General features: G+C 32.1%; 3 protein-coding genes across 6 annotated transcripts; all 3 read right to left on the bottom strand.

Moving 5' to 3' along the window:
- Positions 1-303: 303 nt before the first annotated feature.
- Positions 304-3318, bottom strand: LOC134709346 (uncharacterized). The gene is made up of 2 exons (XM_063569516.1): positions 3244-3318; positions 304-961 (listed from the first exon to the last, which is right to left on the bottom strand). The coding sequence occupies exons 1-2, from the start codon at positions 3311-3313 to the stop codon at positions 390-392; spliced, it is 642 nt and encodes a 213-aa protein (XP_063425586.1). The 5' UTR covers positions 3314-3318; the 3' UTR covers positions 304-389.
- Positions 3319-8331: 5013 nt separating this feature from the next.
- On the bottom strand, positions 8332-9679 carry LOC134709345 (uncharacterized). The gene is made up of 2 exons (XM_063569515.1): positions 9554-9679; positions 8332-8940 (listed from the first exon to the last, which is right to left on the bottom strand). Exon 2 carries the CDS (start codon positions 8927-8929, stop codon positions 8372-8374), a length of 558 nt encoding a protein of 185 aa, XP_063425585.1. The 5' UTR covers positions 8930-8940; positions 9554-9679; the 3' UTR covers positions 8332-8371.
- A 4362-nt stretch (positions 9680-14041) lies between these two features.
- On the bottom strand, positions 14042-16061 carry LOC134709344 (uncharacterized). 4 transcript variants are annotated; one of them, XM_063569512.1, is made up of 2 exons: positions 15990-16061; positions 14042-14791 (listed from the first exon to the last, which is right to left on the bottom strand). In XM_063569512.1, the coding sequence occupies exon 2, from the start codon at positions 14779-14781 to the stop codon at positions 14224-14226; it is 558 nt and encodes a 185-aa protein (XP_063425582.1). In that variant the 5' UTR covers positions 14782-14791; positions 15990-16061; the 3' UTR covers positions 14042-14223. The 4 variants fall into 4 exon arrangements, with proteins under 4 accessions (XP_063425582.1, XP_063425581.1, XP_063425583.1 ...); XM_063569511.1 differs by lacking the exon at positions 15990-16061 and adding an exon at positions 15784-15951 and having other exon boundaries at positions 14043-14791; XM_063569513.1 differs by lacking the exon at positions 15990-16061 and adding an exon at positions 15422-15466 and having other exon boundaries at positions 14043-14791.
- Between the last annotated feature and the right edge of the window lie 1373 nt (positions 16062-17434).

The raw sequence follows: 17434 nt of genomic DNA, 5'->3' as shown, positions 1-17434 counted from the left end.
GGACGTGGCCGGGTACTTGTACATCCAAACAACAATAAAGACACTAAGTTAAGATCTGAGAGAACTCTCAGTTACTGACAACTAATAGAAAAATGCATCTAATACTAAATTATAAATCAGTACACATCCAATGCATTCATACATTTGTATGTCATAAACAATCAGAGCAAAAAATGACCGTATGCATACCTTTCGGACAGCATTTATGTGTTAATAATATTACGAGTTCCTGATTTACAATGTATATCGGCAATTTATAGCCAAAAACAAATAATACTTCGAAACAATTAACTGATACACAAACTATTTGACACACTTTTATTAAAAAATACTTGTTGAATCATTCTACAGCCAATCATAATTCTAGTGTTTTGAAGAACTTTATTGTTCTAAAATAATAGCGTTGATACAACATTGTACGTACATCTAATATATGTGACAAACGTCGGTCCAAATGTCATACTAAATCCCAAAGATCTGTGCATAGGATGAGAACTATATCCTACAGCATAAAATAATCGTCCAAGAATAAACAACACGACCATTAGAGGAATGTCATTCATATTGCTTTCGTCCAGAAATGTCGAAAAGGTTAATACAGCTGATGCATGAAGTAAGAACTGTTCAACTGTATTTCGTAGAATTCGGTTTGGCAGTTCTACCAAGTTTTCTGCAGCACCATTTAATGGATCAATGGCGTCTGTATTCCCACGAACTCTTAACACTCCGAACATGGCAAACATGATTGTTAGTGAAGATAGAAACAACCATCTTATAGTGTATATCAGACGATCTGTTGGTGTCGTTAGTTGCGACGTGTCTATTGGTACTAGTGATTTCCCCAGGGTAAAAAACAGAACATTGAATACAATAGTTGTGACAATCTGCTTGTTTGCCAAACTTTTATTTTCTTCAAATGGTTTTTTGATAGACTTTTTCTTGTCGGACATGGTTTTCGAGGCTGAAAACAAAATATAATTGAAATTTCATGATATTACAAAGTCCACAATTCCATTCTAGTAATTTGGGAACCCCTGTTGATTAATTACGACAAAATACTCTCATCCTTTAAAGATGAAAATTAAAAGAATGCCATATTCGATTTTACAAAATTTTGTGTAAAGTAAAGTGATCGTCAAATATATCGGATACAACCATGCTTTTAAGGGACCGTACAATAATTATAAGGCGGGCGGGACCTAATTCACAAATGACAAAAAAGGCTATAAATTCTCAATGACTTGTTGACCAGTCGAGAACAGATTTGACATGACTCGACGTTCCCTCCACTGTGTGCTCGAACTGTGTCTCAATTTTATTGAATTAGTCTGATGTAGTACTTCCTAATCTAGGTATAATCTAAATATGGTCTCTACCAATTGCCAAACCAATTTTGTTTTTAAAAATAAGGCTAGATTTTTAGTTCTGACTAAACTCAAATAATCACCTTTAACAATTTCTATCATTTTTTTAAACTTAGATTATAGTATAACTCTACAGTAATCTCATTTATGTTTTAATCTTATAGAATCCGATGTTATTTGGTAGTTTGGTTTATTGCTGTTAAATTTACGGATTTAATTAATAGGTAAGACTTTTTTAAAAAGCTACAATTTTCAGTTTAGGATAAATTCAGATAGTCACTTTTAAAAACTTGAATAACTTTTCCAAATAAACTTGGATATCTCTAAAACTCTACAGCTATCACCATTTTATATGAATCGTACAAAATAGCAGGTTTTTTGGTACTTTGGTTTATTTCTGTCAATTATTATGATTTAACAAGAAGGTAAAAAAAGGCTACAATTTTAGTGGAAATCATGTCTGCCTTTGCTTTAAAAAGAACATTTCTTTCTTGAAAATTAGAAGAGATAAATTAACAGTGTATTTTTGGATTATAAACATGCTCTGAAGACAATTGTGAATTAAACAGATGATAATATTGTCCCTTGTCAAATTTGTTCTTATTCTAAATTAATAATATTTTGAAATTTGTATACATGTATAAGTATAATAAATGTAAGATAACCAAAGGTGAATTGCAAATATACAAAAGAGTGACGAAAGATACCAAAGGTACAGTCAAACTCGCAAATCCAAAACAAATGACAACGCCATGGCTAAAAATGAAAAAGAAAAACAATAGTACACATGACACAACATAGAAAACTAAAGAATAAACAACACGAACCCAATGTTTTCTTTAAAATAGCATCTCTACAATTATAACAATCATCAAAAATATCTGTGAAATTTGATAACTGGTCAAAGAGTTATATATATCATACTGGATCTATGTTGTCAAAAACTATAAAGATAGTAATATTAGCATGCAATTTTTAAAATTTAAGTTAAGTTAAACATAAGTTTACATTTTTTTGGGTGATAATCTAATCTTTTTTTATTGATTGTACAAATATTTCGTTTGGGTATTTACCTAATACATGATTTTGTTTGATAGCAATAGATTAAATAAATCTTCATGTCCTATGGTCATCAAATGTGAAAAAAGGGGAGAGAGACCCTTTGCCTGCAGTGGATGAAAAATGTGTTTTTCCAACTATGATTTGCACCGGTTCCACCTGTCTGATATATATTGCACAGTCCCTAATAATACAGCGCCATTGTAAAATCTTCATATGTAACTTTATATCATGGTCAGTGTAATATTACCTTAGTTGCAATGAGCACAACGTTTGAAAATTTTTGGTCCTCAATGCTCTTCAACTTTGTATTTGTTTGGTTTTATATATTTTATTATCTTAACGTCAATGATGAGGTTATATCGACGAAACGCGCATCTGACGTATTAAACTATAGGTCTGGTACCTTTGATAACTAATTACATACGAGTTTATATTGATATTTTTGTTCAGTGTTCACAGATCACCCTTTTGTATATTAAAATGTCTAACTGAGATTTTATCCGGAATTATGGCGATAACTTTAGTTGTCTTGTCTAAATATAGTGTCTTATCCTTTCTCTAATGGGTTGATGTTTAACCCTTCCTGTAATAACTTGAGCAGTCCTAAATTGAAGGTACTTGAATCTAATCTAAATTGCTCTATCGTTTTGCTTTCGTAATTATTTGCTTTCATTTTGAAAACATTTTTGATTTTGTGTGGTTTTTTTTAAATATTTTTAAAATGAATAAAATATGCTCAATTTGATATTTTTTTAAGCGAAGAATGTTTTCTCCATACAAACTAATAGTACTATATAATAATTAATTTCAAACTTACATGTATGTGCTACGCTTCTAGTTAAACGATATAATAATATGGTATATCTTTCGTCCAATGTTAATATCATTAAACGATATACCTTTCGTTCCACATTTTGAACTAATGTTAAATACTATACCCTTCGTTCCACATTTTGACCTAATTGTGTGTTAAACATTTTTTCAACATAAAGATACGTTGTTTGTGTAGTCTAAGGACGATAAACGGATGTCTTAATTTAGTTATATATCATTAAAAAAATTCGTAGTAAAAATACCATTTTAGCGTAAATTTCAACACTTTCAAACTTAATAAGCAAATAAATTTGATTTCTGGAGCTTATATAAATAACATATATAACAACAAAACTATCAATGTGTTTTGGCGTTCATTTTGGTAATTTCAGTTTGTTTAATGTTGAATACGTACGATTTACTTATACTTGTACTGAAGGTGTGGCAATGATTGAAATCCTACATGTGCATATGCCTGTCCAGGATCGTGTACCTGGTCAGTGGTTAGTTATCAAAGGTACCAGGATTATAATTTAGTACGCCAGACGCGCGTTTCGTCTACATAAGACTCATCAGTGACGCTCATATCAAAATATTTTTAAAGACACACAAGTTCAAAGTTGAAGAGGATTGAGGATCCGAAATTCCAAAAAGTTGTGCCAAATACGGCTAAGGTAATCTATGCCTGGGATAAGAAAATCCTCAGTTTTTTCGAAAGTTGGGTAAAAAGGAAATTTATAAAAAATGACCACATTTTTGATATTTATGTCAAAACCAAAGTGTTGACTACTTGGCTGGTGATACCCTCGGGGACGAAACGTCCACCAGCAGTGGCATCGATAAGTTGTGTAAATAGTTATCAAAGGTACCAGGATTATAATTTAGTACGCCTGACGCGCGTTTCGTCTACATAAGACTCATCAGTGACGCTCATATCAAAATAATTATAAAGCCAGACAAGTACAAAGTTGAAGAGCATTGAGGATCCGAAATTCCATAAAGTTGTGCCAAATACGGCTAGCAACTTGCTGATCATTGGTAGTCGACTAGTTTTGTTTTCCAGGACCAATTTAATAAGTGACATATTAAACAGAAGCCGTCTATGGATGAATAATACATTAAAATGTATAATAGAAAATACGAAAAATAATTAAGAGTAAAAAGACCACATCAACAACAATTACATCGTAAAGACGTACATGAACAACATAGTGTTATCTTAGACAAGTTTAAAAAAAAAAAAAACTCTGTTTTACTTAGCTAGACTATGTCATAAAATTGAAACATGAATATAAAACCATGCCAAATGCTATCAACATAATTAATTTGAACAAAGACATAAAATATCATAAATTATTTCAGAAACATCTGAAGTCTAATAAAACTTATTCGTTAGAGGCAAATAAGTATAATTAAAAATCGTCAAACTTCGACAAAAAGAATCGTTTTAACTAAATTATTTTCGTGAGAAAATCACGCTTTATATATATATATATACAAATACGTTCTTCAACTTCGTTCTTTATTTGGCCTTTTTAACTTTTTTGGATTCGAGCGTCACTGATCGAGTCTTTTGTAGACGAAACGTGCGTCTGGCGTATATACTTAATTTAGTCCTGGTATCTATGATGAGTTTATTTATAAATGTTAGTACTATGTAATAAATAAGTGTAAACTTACATGAATGTCCTAAGCTTTTAACTTAAGATGTCGTTTCCAAATGATGGAAAATTATTGTACTCTAAATAGTGTCGTCTTTTTCCTTAAAGGATTGACGTGTAAGGAGTCCTACTTGAAAGTACTTGCATCTACTTTAAATTGATCTACTGTCTAGATAATAAAACAGTTAAGCTCAACTGGTACCAATTCAGAACCGGCCACTCAGGGTAGACATGAGATGGTCTCAACAGAACTTCCTGCGGTAACGCAGGAAAGTAAAAAACTAATATGATCCGACGTACAATACAGGAACGGATCATTACCCCTTAATCTTGCCAGACCCCGCCAAACAACCTTTAACTGTGACAAAGTATTTTATTACCAAATAATGAACAATTATACTATTATTGGAGATATAAACTCTGAAAGTTCATAACAAAAATTTAAAGTTCTATATGTATTCCAGGTGGATAAACTAAAATCATACTGATTGTTTCAATCGCATTGCTGGTGGCTGATTGTCCTGGTAAAACTCACTCGAATATTTAGAATACGATAGTTCTCAAAAGTTTGTTCAGCAAACAATTCCATCGGCTTAGTCTAGTCATCTTTATTTTGTCCAACAACGTATTAAGTATCAGGCTTCTCTCAGAACAGCCTGAAAAATGAATAAAACAGCAGCAGACACAAGCAATTGTTGATAGAGTGTGAGGGGAGAAGGGTGGGTTTTGAAACTTTCACTTATCCAGAGCGGCTAGTTCAACTGTGAGGCTGAAGTCACGTGATGTTTATAAGCCGGAAGCAAGATGCGGATCCGAATGATAAAATATGTCATTTAAGGAAAATAAATATATTAATCAAATCTCTTTCATTAAATTGGTTTATCTTATAAGTGATAAACCTTATAAGTTTTTCTTTATGGTCTTTTCTTCTTTCAAGACAATCACCTTTTCTTATTGTTTCTTTTTTTGCTTCTGTGAATACAATTTTCTGTATAAGTGAATTTGCTGTCAAATTGTCAATAACTTTTTTTGATTTGTTTTTTTATTGTATTTTGTATATTTAAATAATAATGTTAATTTATTTGTTGCTTGTAATTGTAAAGTTGATTAATATGTTCAAAGGTTCTGGTATTTGAAAATCATCTGAAAAATAATTTATGCTGACATCTCGATGTTGCAATTTATCGTTGGAATGCTGTCTCTTTGTTGTATTTCCTACCACTTTGTCATATTTTTAATTTAAGTATTAAAAGATGTATTTTCCAACTTTATTTAAACTGGCAGAAGTCATACCAGTTTATAAAAACACAGGCTCAAAACTAGATGTTTTAATTACAGACCAATTGTAAGTTTACCATTCATTTCTAAAATCCTTGAAAAACGTGTGAAAACACACTTAGTAAATTATCTTAATAAATACAACTTTTTGTAAAGAATGCAGTCAGGCTTTCGAGCAAACCATTCTTGACAAACTGCAGCGCTAACAGCTTTATTAGACAAATGGCTTAAAGCCATATATAATGACGTTGGGGCAGTGTTTCTAGATCTAGCAACAGCATTTGATCTTCTCAATCATGAACTGCTTATTATAAAATTAAACAAATACAAATTTGCTTATACTTCATTACGTTGGTTTACATCATATTTGGCTGACAGATATCAGATGGTATCAATTTCAAAAACATTATCAGATTTACAAAAAGAAAAAAAGTGTTTACATGTACCTCAAGGATCGGTATTAGGACCGGTGTTTTTTGAATTTTCATCAATAATCTTCCTTTGTCCAAAAGTTGCATCAGTCAAAAGCTTAATACGGTTTTATAAAATACACTTGATATGGCTAAACACAATAACAAAAACAAGATAATATACACTGAACAAATAAATTTGATTGTTGACCAAACGTAAATACAATATTAATTGGAAAAAACGGGGTTGAGGTGTAGAACAAAATCAGAAAGACAAAAATGACCTTAAGCACGGTGGCAGGACAAATACAACTTTATCAGTAAAAATATCACATAATTATAATGTAATTTAACGTTCTACATTTTGACAAAGCTACGGTAAGTGGTTAACAAAATTAGTTGGTCTTTGTAATGTCAACGGTTAATTGTTTGTAAATTGTCGAAATGAATGCTAAAAGTACACTTTAATAATGTTTGTTTTAAAGTGTGAAGTTTGCGCTTTATGAAGTTGTTGCTTTTATCAAAGTCGCTTTCGAAAAAATTAAATATAAATGTGGTTTGCAAAACGTTTGTATTCAATTGTGTTTATTCCTTTGTGTTCGTGTATTTGGAGAAAATGGTGTTTTCATGGGAATTTGATGTTGATGGGTTTCTCAAAGCATACATGTAAATGCCTTTAAAGAATTAATATTCCTGAAAACATTAAAATTCATGGTTTACCTATAACCATTATATACAGGAAAAAAGTGACCCAAAAGAACACAAATGGATACAAAATAATATCAATATAATATTAACATGCACGAGTATAAGATGAATCCAGAATATTTTGTGTTGCTCTGTGTAATTGTAAATTAACATCGTCTTTTTAGCCGTCAATATCCCCACACAATCTTTCAGATGCATATGTCATTTTACTAGTATTTTAAAAATAGGATGTGGTATGACTGCATTAAGGCAATTTCCAACGGAGACAACGAAACGTAGAAATTAACTATAGTTCACCGTAGGGCTTTTAACAATGAGCTAAAACATACCGTAAAGTCAACCATAAGATGCCTCGATATGAGAAATGTATATATAAAGGTAAATATTTCAGACGGAAAAAAAACCAACCCCTTGTAATTACAAAGCAATCACCATAAAACAAATAATATACACAACAAACGACAGTTACTGAATAACAGGATCCTGACTTTTGACCGGTAATAACCGAATGTGAAGGACTTAAACGTGTTTGCAGACTCCAACCATGAACAGGGGTGTACCATATTGATATGGATTTATAAATCTTTCTTCCTTTTGTAAATACTGTCTGCTGTGTTCAATTACCAATGCAAGATTTAACACTGCGAGTGAAAAAAAATTTTTTTTAGTATAGGAACAAGTATGCTCCTCATTTTTCTTAAACTCGCCTCTGAATAATCAAGTACATAAATAATTGTGCCAAAAAAAATGAGTATTCTTACGGGAACGTTTAGACTATATTTATTTATGATTATTTAATATAAATTGAAGGTAAACGATATGCATTATGACATTCAACTAGTGAACTTTTCGGACGATAACTCATTGAATTTGACATTAATCTTACACATTGATTGATTACTGCTGAAAATACTGATACTTATTGATACAATACATTCTTATGCCTTAAGAGAGGTATGAAGAAAACTTAATGGACAATAAAAACTCGTACGCACAATAAATAGTTAATACACATATTGTTTTACAATTTTATTATACAAATGGACATACATTCAATATACAAAACATGTTCAATCTAAAATATGAATGTGGTTATTACACAATATGTACAATACATATATGTTGCCATCGTAGGCCAAAATGTCATGCTAAATCCAAGAGCTCTGTTCATAGGAGCAGAACTAAATCCAATAGCATACAGTAATCTTCCAAGAATAAACAGTATGACTAGAAGAGGAATATTTCGCATACTGTTTTCGTCCATAAAAGTACAGAGGGTCAAAACCGCTGATGCATGGAGTACCAATTGTTCTGTTGTATTTCGTAAAATTCGGTTTGGCAGTTCTACCAAATTTTCAGAAGAGCCATTTAATGGATCAATGGCGTCTGTACTGCCCCGGACTCTCAACACTCCAAACATCGCAAACATCATTGTCGATGAAGAAAGGAATAACCATCTTATTGTGTAAATCAGTCGATCTGTTGGTGTCGTTAGTTCAGACGTATCTAATGGTATCGTATTCCCAACAGCATAAAATACGGCAATGAATACGGCTGTGACGGCAAATTGCTTCCTAGCCCTACTCTTGTTTTCCTCTAATGTTTTTTTCATCGACTGTTTCTCGTCCGACATGGTTTTACAAACTGAAATAAAAATAGTTTAAAGACATTAGATGACTCCTGTAATGCTTTCATTAGATAATTGTGTGTATCTTATTGATAATTAAATCCTTAAAAAAATATTTATATTATTTCAAAATTTAGTAGAAGTATCAAAAGTCTCCAAACCGCATTCCCTCAACCGAGTCTAAAATGTTGCGAATCAATAACTTATTGGTGTGTGACTGTAAATATCATGATTGCATATCTATGTCTTATGTTACAAGATAATTGTTGGTAGGTAAATTAATTACAGCTTGTGGGTGATGTCACAATGACATTACAACCGTTAGCGTTATTTCGTTTATCCAGTATCATTTTTTTACAACAAATTGTTAAACTGAGCAAATGTCTAAAGTTAGTTCAATGACATTAGATGAAGATATTTTTATTTTTTTTTAAATCACGGCTGCAGTATGTAAACTCTTTAAAAAAAAAGTACAATATGTTTCTCTCTCTGTCTATATTTTAAACATTTTACGAATACGATCAATATTGAAATCAGAAGAATGTAATTAGTTTACTTTAAATATATTTTTAGAATATAGTATCCAAAGACAAAAATTTCACAAATAAAAATAAAACTATTGATACTTACTATTTTACAGCTGTTGTTGTCTAAGGTAAAATAAGTTATGTTAATATTATTTCTCTCATTCCACCTTTTAACTGAAATTATGTTCGTAGTATTTCTTTCGTTCCACATTTTAACCTTCACGTATTTGTTATTTATTTCGTCAGCATTTAAATTTTATGAAAAAAGATAAATAAAGTAATTTGTTTAGATATTTCGTAAGCTATTATCGGTTATGCACGACTTCTACAATTGAATATACAATATATGTTTCCTTTTCAAATTTTATATTAACACCGGGAAGAATAATATAAGAATAAAAGGTAAAAATCTTGTCAGTCCTTCGTTTCGGAAGTACAATTAAAGTATTTCTGTTATGTAATTTCGTGCATCCTATGTGAGTCGACTTACAACTGGAATTAAAAGGGGAGAGTTGATACAAAAAAAAAAAGAACCCAAACCCATTACCGGATGTTAATAATATCATTCTACACGTTGTTCTTTGATTTGAAGGACATGAAGGAGTTGTGGTTGATAACAGCTTTTTGGTTGTCTGTGATCATAAGCTTTATATGTTGTATGGAACCTGTTTATTGTATTTTTAAGAATGTATAACTTAAAGTATTGTTATTCATTGAAAACAGAGGGACGAAAAATACCAGAGAGGCAGTAAAACTCATAAATCGAAAATAAACTGACAACGTCATGGTTAAAAATGAAAAAGACAAACAGACAAACAATAGTGCACATGACACAACATAGAAAAATAAAGAATAAGCAACTCGAACCCCATCAAAAACTAGGGGTGATCTCAGGTGCTCCGGAAGGGTAATATATATCGGGCGTATACCATTATTAGCCTGATATCTATGATGAGTTTGTATTTATACCGGACATTTGCTTTTATTTAATTTATTATCCTATTTGACCATTTGCTTAATTGATGTCTCAATGAACTTTAAACAAACATAAATGAATCAGTAAGTCAGTCAATTCAAGTCAGATTGGTTATAATACATCATTCTACATTTTGACATAGATTAAGTAGTAATGTACTTTAGATTAAAAAGGTTGTTCTCGTGCCTCTTCGGACACTTCAATTTTAAAAATCAGGTACAATACAAACATAGGAAAAAAACGGAGCACAATAGCGTGGAGATATATGCTAGATAAATAGACAGGTAATTATATTGCATGAATTTGTTAGAATTTTCTGCATAAAAAAAATCCGATAAATAAACTGACTAAGAGAAATCAAAAACATAGCAATAAAAAGAGGCTTATTAAAGTGATTAAGATTATTACACAATGATGAATGCTATACCCCTATATTGACATTTTTACCCACTATGTTTGTTTTGTTTATATATCAACATAACAAAATACCTGTAACTAGTCAGGAATATGACAGTTGTTATCCATTCATTTGGTGTGTTTGAGCTTTTGATTTTGTCATTTGATTTCGAACTTTCTGTCCTCAGAGTTCGTTATTTTTAGTTATTTAACTTTTAGGGACAATCACATCTTTGAGGAAGCTTAAAGTCATATGAAACGAGTGAGTAGTGAAAAATAATGTTTGTCCAATTCTCCAACCAATGCATGTATACATCATAAACTTAGTCCTCTGTGCACGATTTTATCATTATTTTCGCAAATATATCATATAATCGTCAATTTTTTTTCTCTCTGTTTGTTATGATTTAACAAATATGGCAGCTCATTAAATTCCGTGTTTTGAAGCCGAGTTTTACCGATTGTCACCTCATAGTAAACAAATCACAAAAAGAATGGGTATTGAGCACGTTTTTAACATGTATAATCAGATATTTGTTTATTTCAATGACAGATCGATGCGTATTGTGGTCACCGGATTTTTACGAGGAGGGTTACGCTCGGGTCACTATGCATACGGAAACTATGTCGGCGAATTGCTTCCTGGAAGCAAGCAATTAAAACAAGTAAACTTCTTTATAAATGTGGACAAATTAAAGAATTTTCCTCAGAAAAAAGTATATGTACATAAGTTGTATAATAATAATTATCCATTTAGTTATAAAAAACATATGCATATTTTTTTTTAAACTGAGGTTTCTTATGACTTTAAAAAGATTTCTGCAAAATTTAATTTATCTGTGTGTCCTGTCGTGTAAGTCATAATTGCTATTTTTAAAAAGTGTATATCTATTATAGTTTCTTAGACAAGTGCTTATGAACATCCACCAGAACTTGCGGTCATCTGATGTTCAGTACTTCAGTACTTTGATAACTATAAAAAAAAAGACAGTAGACATAAACGAATTCACCTCAAATGATCTTCCGGAAAAGTCTGTATTGATATTCAAAAAGAGACCACGTTTATGTATAAGCATAACCGTCAGCATGGCTCTTTTCTTTCAAAAGAATTGTATCTTCTTGTGTACTAGGTTTTATTAGTCAATTTAAATTGCCGATACTTTATAATGACATAACGAATGTATCCAAGGCCTTAAAATTGAGAATGGAAATAGGGAATGTGTCAAAGAGACAACAATACGATCAAGGAACAGCCGAAGGCCACCATTGGGTCTTCAATGCAGCACAAAAATCACCTGTCCTAGAGGCGTGCTTCAGATTGCCCCCAAACAAAAATGTACATTAGTACAGTAATAACGGATGTCATACTACACACCGAAATGTATAAAAGAAACTAAAATGAAATTTCATAAAAACAGCAACAAAAACCAGAGGCTACTGGCTTGGGGCCGGTGCAATCATGCGTTACAATTATTATATACACCAAATATAGTTTCCCTACTGTTACGACATTTACACCTTGAAATCATTTTATTCACAATACGTAGATAACATTTAGCTTGTGGTACTTGAAAAATATTCAATATAATAGAGAAAACTTTCATTTACGCCAATGTTCTATTTTAAGCCATATCGGGCATGTTGTTTGTCAAGCTGACTAGATATACGAAGGATGCATATGGTTATCGGCTTGGGTAAATTAAGGCCCAGTTGTCTCAGAAGAGTAGAATTACAAAGAGCTTAACGGAAAACGACGACAGCCACCAAGAGATGAACATATGTTTCTTGACCTTTGGGCCATGAGAGCGTTACATGTAAAAAAATGTCTGATCGTGAGTTGATATGATTACAGATAGTACCTATCAATCAATTTGTGATGGTTACCGTAAAACTTCCGTATTGTCAACTGCAGTTGTTCTTTCTCGTACCGTACAGTAAGAGATTTTGCATTAGGGGCACACTCATGCTTTTGGCGTTAAACAAACATGCACGGGCGTCATTTAGACATGTGAACGGCATATCATAAGCAAAATTTATTCCAAAATGAACAACTGTGATATACATTATATGGCTGGTCCAGAGGAGGGCGTAATTGGCGTACGCCCCTTTAAACAAAAATAACACCCTAAAAAAACGTTACATTTGTGCATTTCACAATTATTTTATGTTTTTTAGCAAAAAAAGGTCAATTTTTTTTTATTATACGCCCCCTTTCAAATATCCTGGAAACGCCCCTGCCAAATGACAGGAAACAACGTGAATAGTTATCAAAGGTACCATGCTTTTAATTGTATACGCCAGACGTGCTTTTCGTCTTCATAAGACTCGCTAGTCACGCTCAGATCAAAATCGTTGTAAAGTCAAACAAGTATAAAGTTGAAAAGCATTGGGAATCCAAAATTCCCAAAAGTGGTGCCAAATACAGCTAGGGTTATCTCTTCTTGGGATAAAAAAAATCCTCAAGTATTTCGAATAATTTATACTTTTACAAACAGTCTTTCGTGTTATTTTTTCGTAAACAATGAGTGAATGTCATTTTGGCATCGTCAAATCCTGTCATAATTAAGGCGTCAATCCATTTTTTTGTAGAAAGAGTGTGCAACGCTCTCTATACGTTAAAACCCCGTGCAACAACTCGTTGAATGGTTTGTATGAAGACAATTACAATGCGCAACTTTTGTAAATATCCAATATACGCTCATTAGTTCTAATTTCCCCGACCTTCATCCAAAAGGATCTACCTTTTGTGTTCATTGCACATTTGTTTTCGTCTTTAACATGTATGAAATACTTGCCGCTGGACGTTAAGCTTCAATTGACCAATCATCACTTCGGTATGTTAAGCCTACCTTTTGGTGCATTTCGATTAAGTTACAACTTTCATGTAATTATAGAAGGATAGAAAGTAAATTGTTAACTAAAAGAGGGACGAAAGATACCAAAGGGACAGTCAAACTCATAAATCAAAAAAAACAAACTGACACCGGCATGGCTAAAAATGAAAAAGACAAACAGAAAAACAATAGTACACATGACACAACATAGAAAACTAAAGAATAAACAACACGAACCCACCAAAAACTAGGGTCGGTCTCAGGTGCTCCGGAAGGCTAAGCAGATCCTGCTCCACATTTGGCACCCGTCGTGTTGCTTATGTGATTACAAATCCGGTAAATAGTATAATTCGGTAGGTCACATTTATGAAAGGGAAGGGGATGACATGACAATAAATTGCATGTATTTATAGTAAAAATTACAAATAAAGAACATTACTTTCATAGCTTATCACTGCAAAAACTACAGTGTATAACTGATTTGTGAGGTGATCAAACTAAAAAAATATGTGTTTTTTTTCTGTTCTTCAACAATCGAAATTATCATTTACTTCGTTTACGTTTATTCTAATACAATAACGATGATATGACAAGATATGTACAATAACCATACGTTCCTAATGTAGGCATAAATGTCATACTAAATCCAAAAGATCTTTTCGAAGCTGCTGAACTGTAACCCAACGCATAGAACAAACGTCCAAGAATAAACAGTATGACCAGAAGAGGAATATTTCTCATACTGTTTTCATCCATAAAGGTCGAGAGGGTCAAAACAGCAGATGCATGAATAATAAATTGTTCTGTTGTATTCCGAAGAATTCTGTTCGGAAGTTCTACCAAATTTTCGGATCCACCATTTAAGGGATCAATGGCGTCTGTTTTCCCTCGAACATTTAATACTCCAAACATGGCAAACAGGATTGTTGTTGAAGATAGGAACAGCCATCGTATGGTATAAGTCAGACGATTTATTGGTGATGTAAGCTCAGACGTGTCTAATGGTATCGATTTTTCCAGTGCATAAAACACAGCAAGGAATACGGCAGTGGCGGCAAATTGTATCATTGTCTTATTTATATTTTCACCATAGGGTCTTTTAGATGATACTTTCTTGTCCGACATTGTTTAGCAGCTGAAAATAATAATAGAATAATATAATGATATTATTTTTTAAGTATTACTATGTTTTAGCATCAAACTATACCAATTTTATAATGTCGTGTTGAAGAAAACATTTGGTCATTTTTTCTCGTAAAAATTAACGTGTCCATCGTTTCAAATCAGTTAAATCCTAATAGAAAAATAGCAAAGGATTCATTCTAATCTAAAGTCTAAAAAAAAGAAAATGGCGATGGGGAATGTGTCAAAGAGACATAACCCGACCATAGGGTAGACAACAACCGATGTCCACCAATGGGTGTTCAATGAAGCGAGAAACTCCCGCACCCGTAGCAGTCTTTCAGCTGACCCCTTAACGAATATATCTATACTAGTTCAGTGATAATGGAAGTCATACTAAACTCCGAATTATAAACAAGAAACTAAAATTAAAAATCATACAAGACTAACAAAGTTCAGAGGCTCCGGACTTCGGACAGGCACAAAAATGCGGCGGTATTAAACATGTTTTTTTTTATTTCTCAACCCTCCCCATATACTTCTAGCAATATTAAAAAGATTCTCAATAAATTCGTAAGTTACTGAAGTATTATAGGACCAAATAAGGAATAATAACATACCTCCTTGTTTACTGTAAATATACCTTTATATATAGGCTAGAGTTATATCGCAGTTTATGTTATCAATATTTCATTTTAGTATCTTTAGACTTCGACCGATTTAATACAAGACGTCACAGCAACCTCTCCTCCCCCTCCATTAATTATAAGATTTGAATCTCCGCGTTCGTGTCTTAAAGCCTTGATGGATTTATAGTTGTAGACTTTGTCTTTGTAAAACAAAAGTTGATTAATTTTGTTCAATACATTTTCTCTAGTAACAAATGAGATGCAATTGTGCACCGGCATTTCTCAAAGTTGCAAAATACTTTTGATCTTCATCTAATTATATTTGAATATAAAGAGGTTCCAGTGAATTTTGAAAAAAATAAAGTTACATACTTACATGTATTATTTCAAACCATGCTAATATTGATTCATTTAATTTAAGATATAAATTGAGAATGGCAATAAGCCGGGGAATGTCTCAAAACCACAACAACCTGACCAAAGAGCAGAAAACAGCCGAGGGTCATCACAGCTTCACCTGGTTCCTAAACAAAAATGTGTACTAGTACAATATTTGCATTACTGTAAACGGTACATACATACATTTCTATTTTTCAAAATACATGATAATAAACTCTCACAAAATTCATATAGTTTCTTTCGAAGGTCAATATGATTTGAAAGGATATTTATCTCGTTCCAGGTTTTGACCTGAATAAAGTACTTGTTTAACAAGATTAATGGGTCTACTTTACTAGTTAAAAATCGTATACCTCCTCCTGTAAATATCACATAGTATTACGTAACAACTTTCACTATACGTTAATCGGTTTATAAAATCAGTTTACAAAGATTTAATGCAGAAAATGCAATTTATAAAGGAAAAAGTAGTCACACAATCATAATCCCGTACTCGCCTTTTTTTATACTCTCAGTAGACATTTTTTAAGGGGAAGATACAGAGTTCAAAACGTGCATTTATATTTTAAGAAATATTTGTGTACATTATATAAACTTAAGAAGATGTGGTATGATTGTCAATGAGGCAACTCTTCATAAGACAAATGGAAGTTTTAAACGACCTTGACTGGCTATTCAGCCCCTTGTATGGTCGACTATCTTCAAAAGACCAATGCACACAGAACACTGGGAGTGTTATTATACACGTATAAGTAAAATACTTTTTATTTGCTTAGTGTTCTTGTTTCGTTGTTTCGTTTTGTTTTCTGTTGTGAATGTGTGAAAAAAAAACTAGAAAATGGCTTTTATTTTTATGTCCTCGCCTATAACAAAAAAGGACGGATTCCTTTTCATATGTGTACACCTTGCAGAAGCTTTTATATTTTTTTCTGTTGTTATATCTTTTTATTTCGTCAGTTATAAATATGTACTATATTATGTTTCCAGTATAAAACAATGTTTCATGATATTTCTTCCATTTACAACTTAAACAATAAAAGAAAGATTCGTCGCGTATAGTGGTTAGCGCATTGGACTACACATAAAAAAAGTTCCTAATTCGATATCCGCTCAGAGGAGAAACTTTCAGGAAATTTTTTACGGCTCTCTCTTGACACCATTTGTGAGATTGGTCTTGAAAAAACATTATTGTCCGTCGGAAGGGGACGAAAAATGGCTAACCCGTGTCAAATGATATCTTGCACGTAAAAGAGAGACGACGAAAGATACCAAAGGGACAGTCAAACTCATAAATCGAAAATAAACTGATAACGCCATGGTTAAAAATGAAAAAGACAAACAATAGTACACATGGCACAATATAGAAAACTAAAGAATAAACAACACGAACCCAACTTGTTGAATTAAAAAAAAAAGAGAGAACTACAAGGCTCATACCGCTACACGACAGCCCTCGCACCCGCAAAAGTAAAAAGGGATTAATATAATCCACTATATATATAAATGTGTTGAAACCAAATTGAAAGGAAAATCTATCCCATGACATTCTCAAACAAGATCGGTTTTTTTTTCTTGTACTTTTTCGTTTGGTACCAGTGAAACAGTGATGGTAACAGTTACACAATCAA

Source organism: Mytilus trossulus, chromosome 3, assembly GCF_036588685.1.
Source record: "Mytilus trossulus isolate FHL-02 chromosome 3, PNRI_Mtr1.1.1.hap1, whole genome shotgun sequence".
NCBI lineage: Eukaryota > Metazoa > Mollusca > Bivalvia > Mytilida > Mytilidae > Mytilus > Mytilus trossulus.
Note: the sequence above shows the minus strand (reverse complement) of the source record. Positions and strands in the feature narration are given on the sequence as shown.

Coding starts and splice junctions, on each gene's coding strand:
- LOC134709346 (XM_063569516.1), bottom strand. CDS start 3,313: ATGATATTAACATTGGACGAAAGATATACCATATTATTATATCGTTTA. Junction 962..3,243: donor TAGAAGCGTAGCACATACAT/GTAAGTTTGAAA, acceptor TTTTGTTTTCAG/CCTCGAAAACCATGTCCGAC.
- LOC134709344 (XM_063569512.1), bottom strand. CDS start 14,781: ATGTCGGACAAGAAAGTATCATCTAAAAGACCCTATGGTGAAAATATA.
- LOC134709345 (XM_063569515.1), bottom strand. CDS start 8,929: ATGTCGGACGAGAAACAGTCGATGAAAAAAACATTAGAGGAAAACAAG.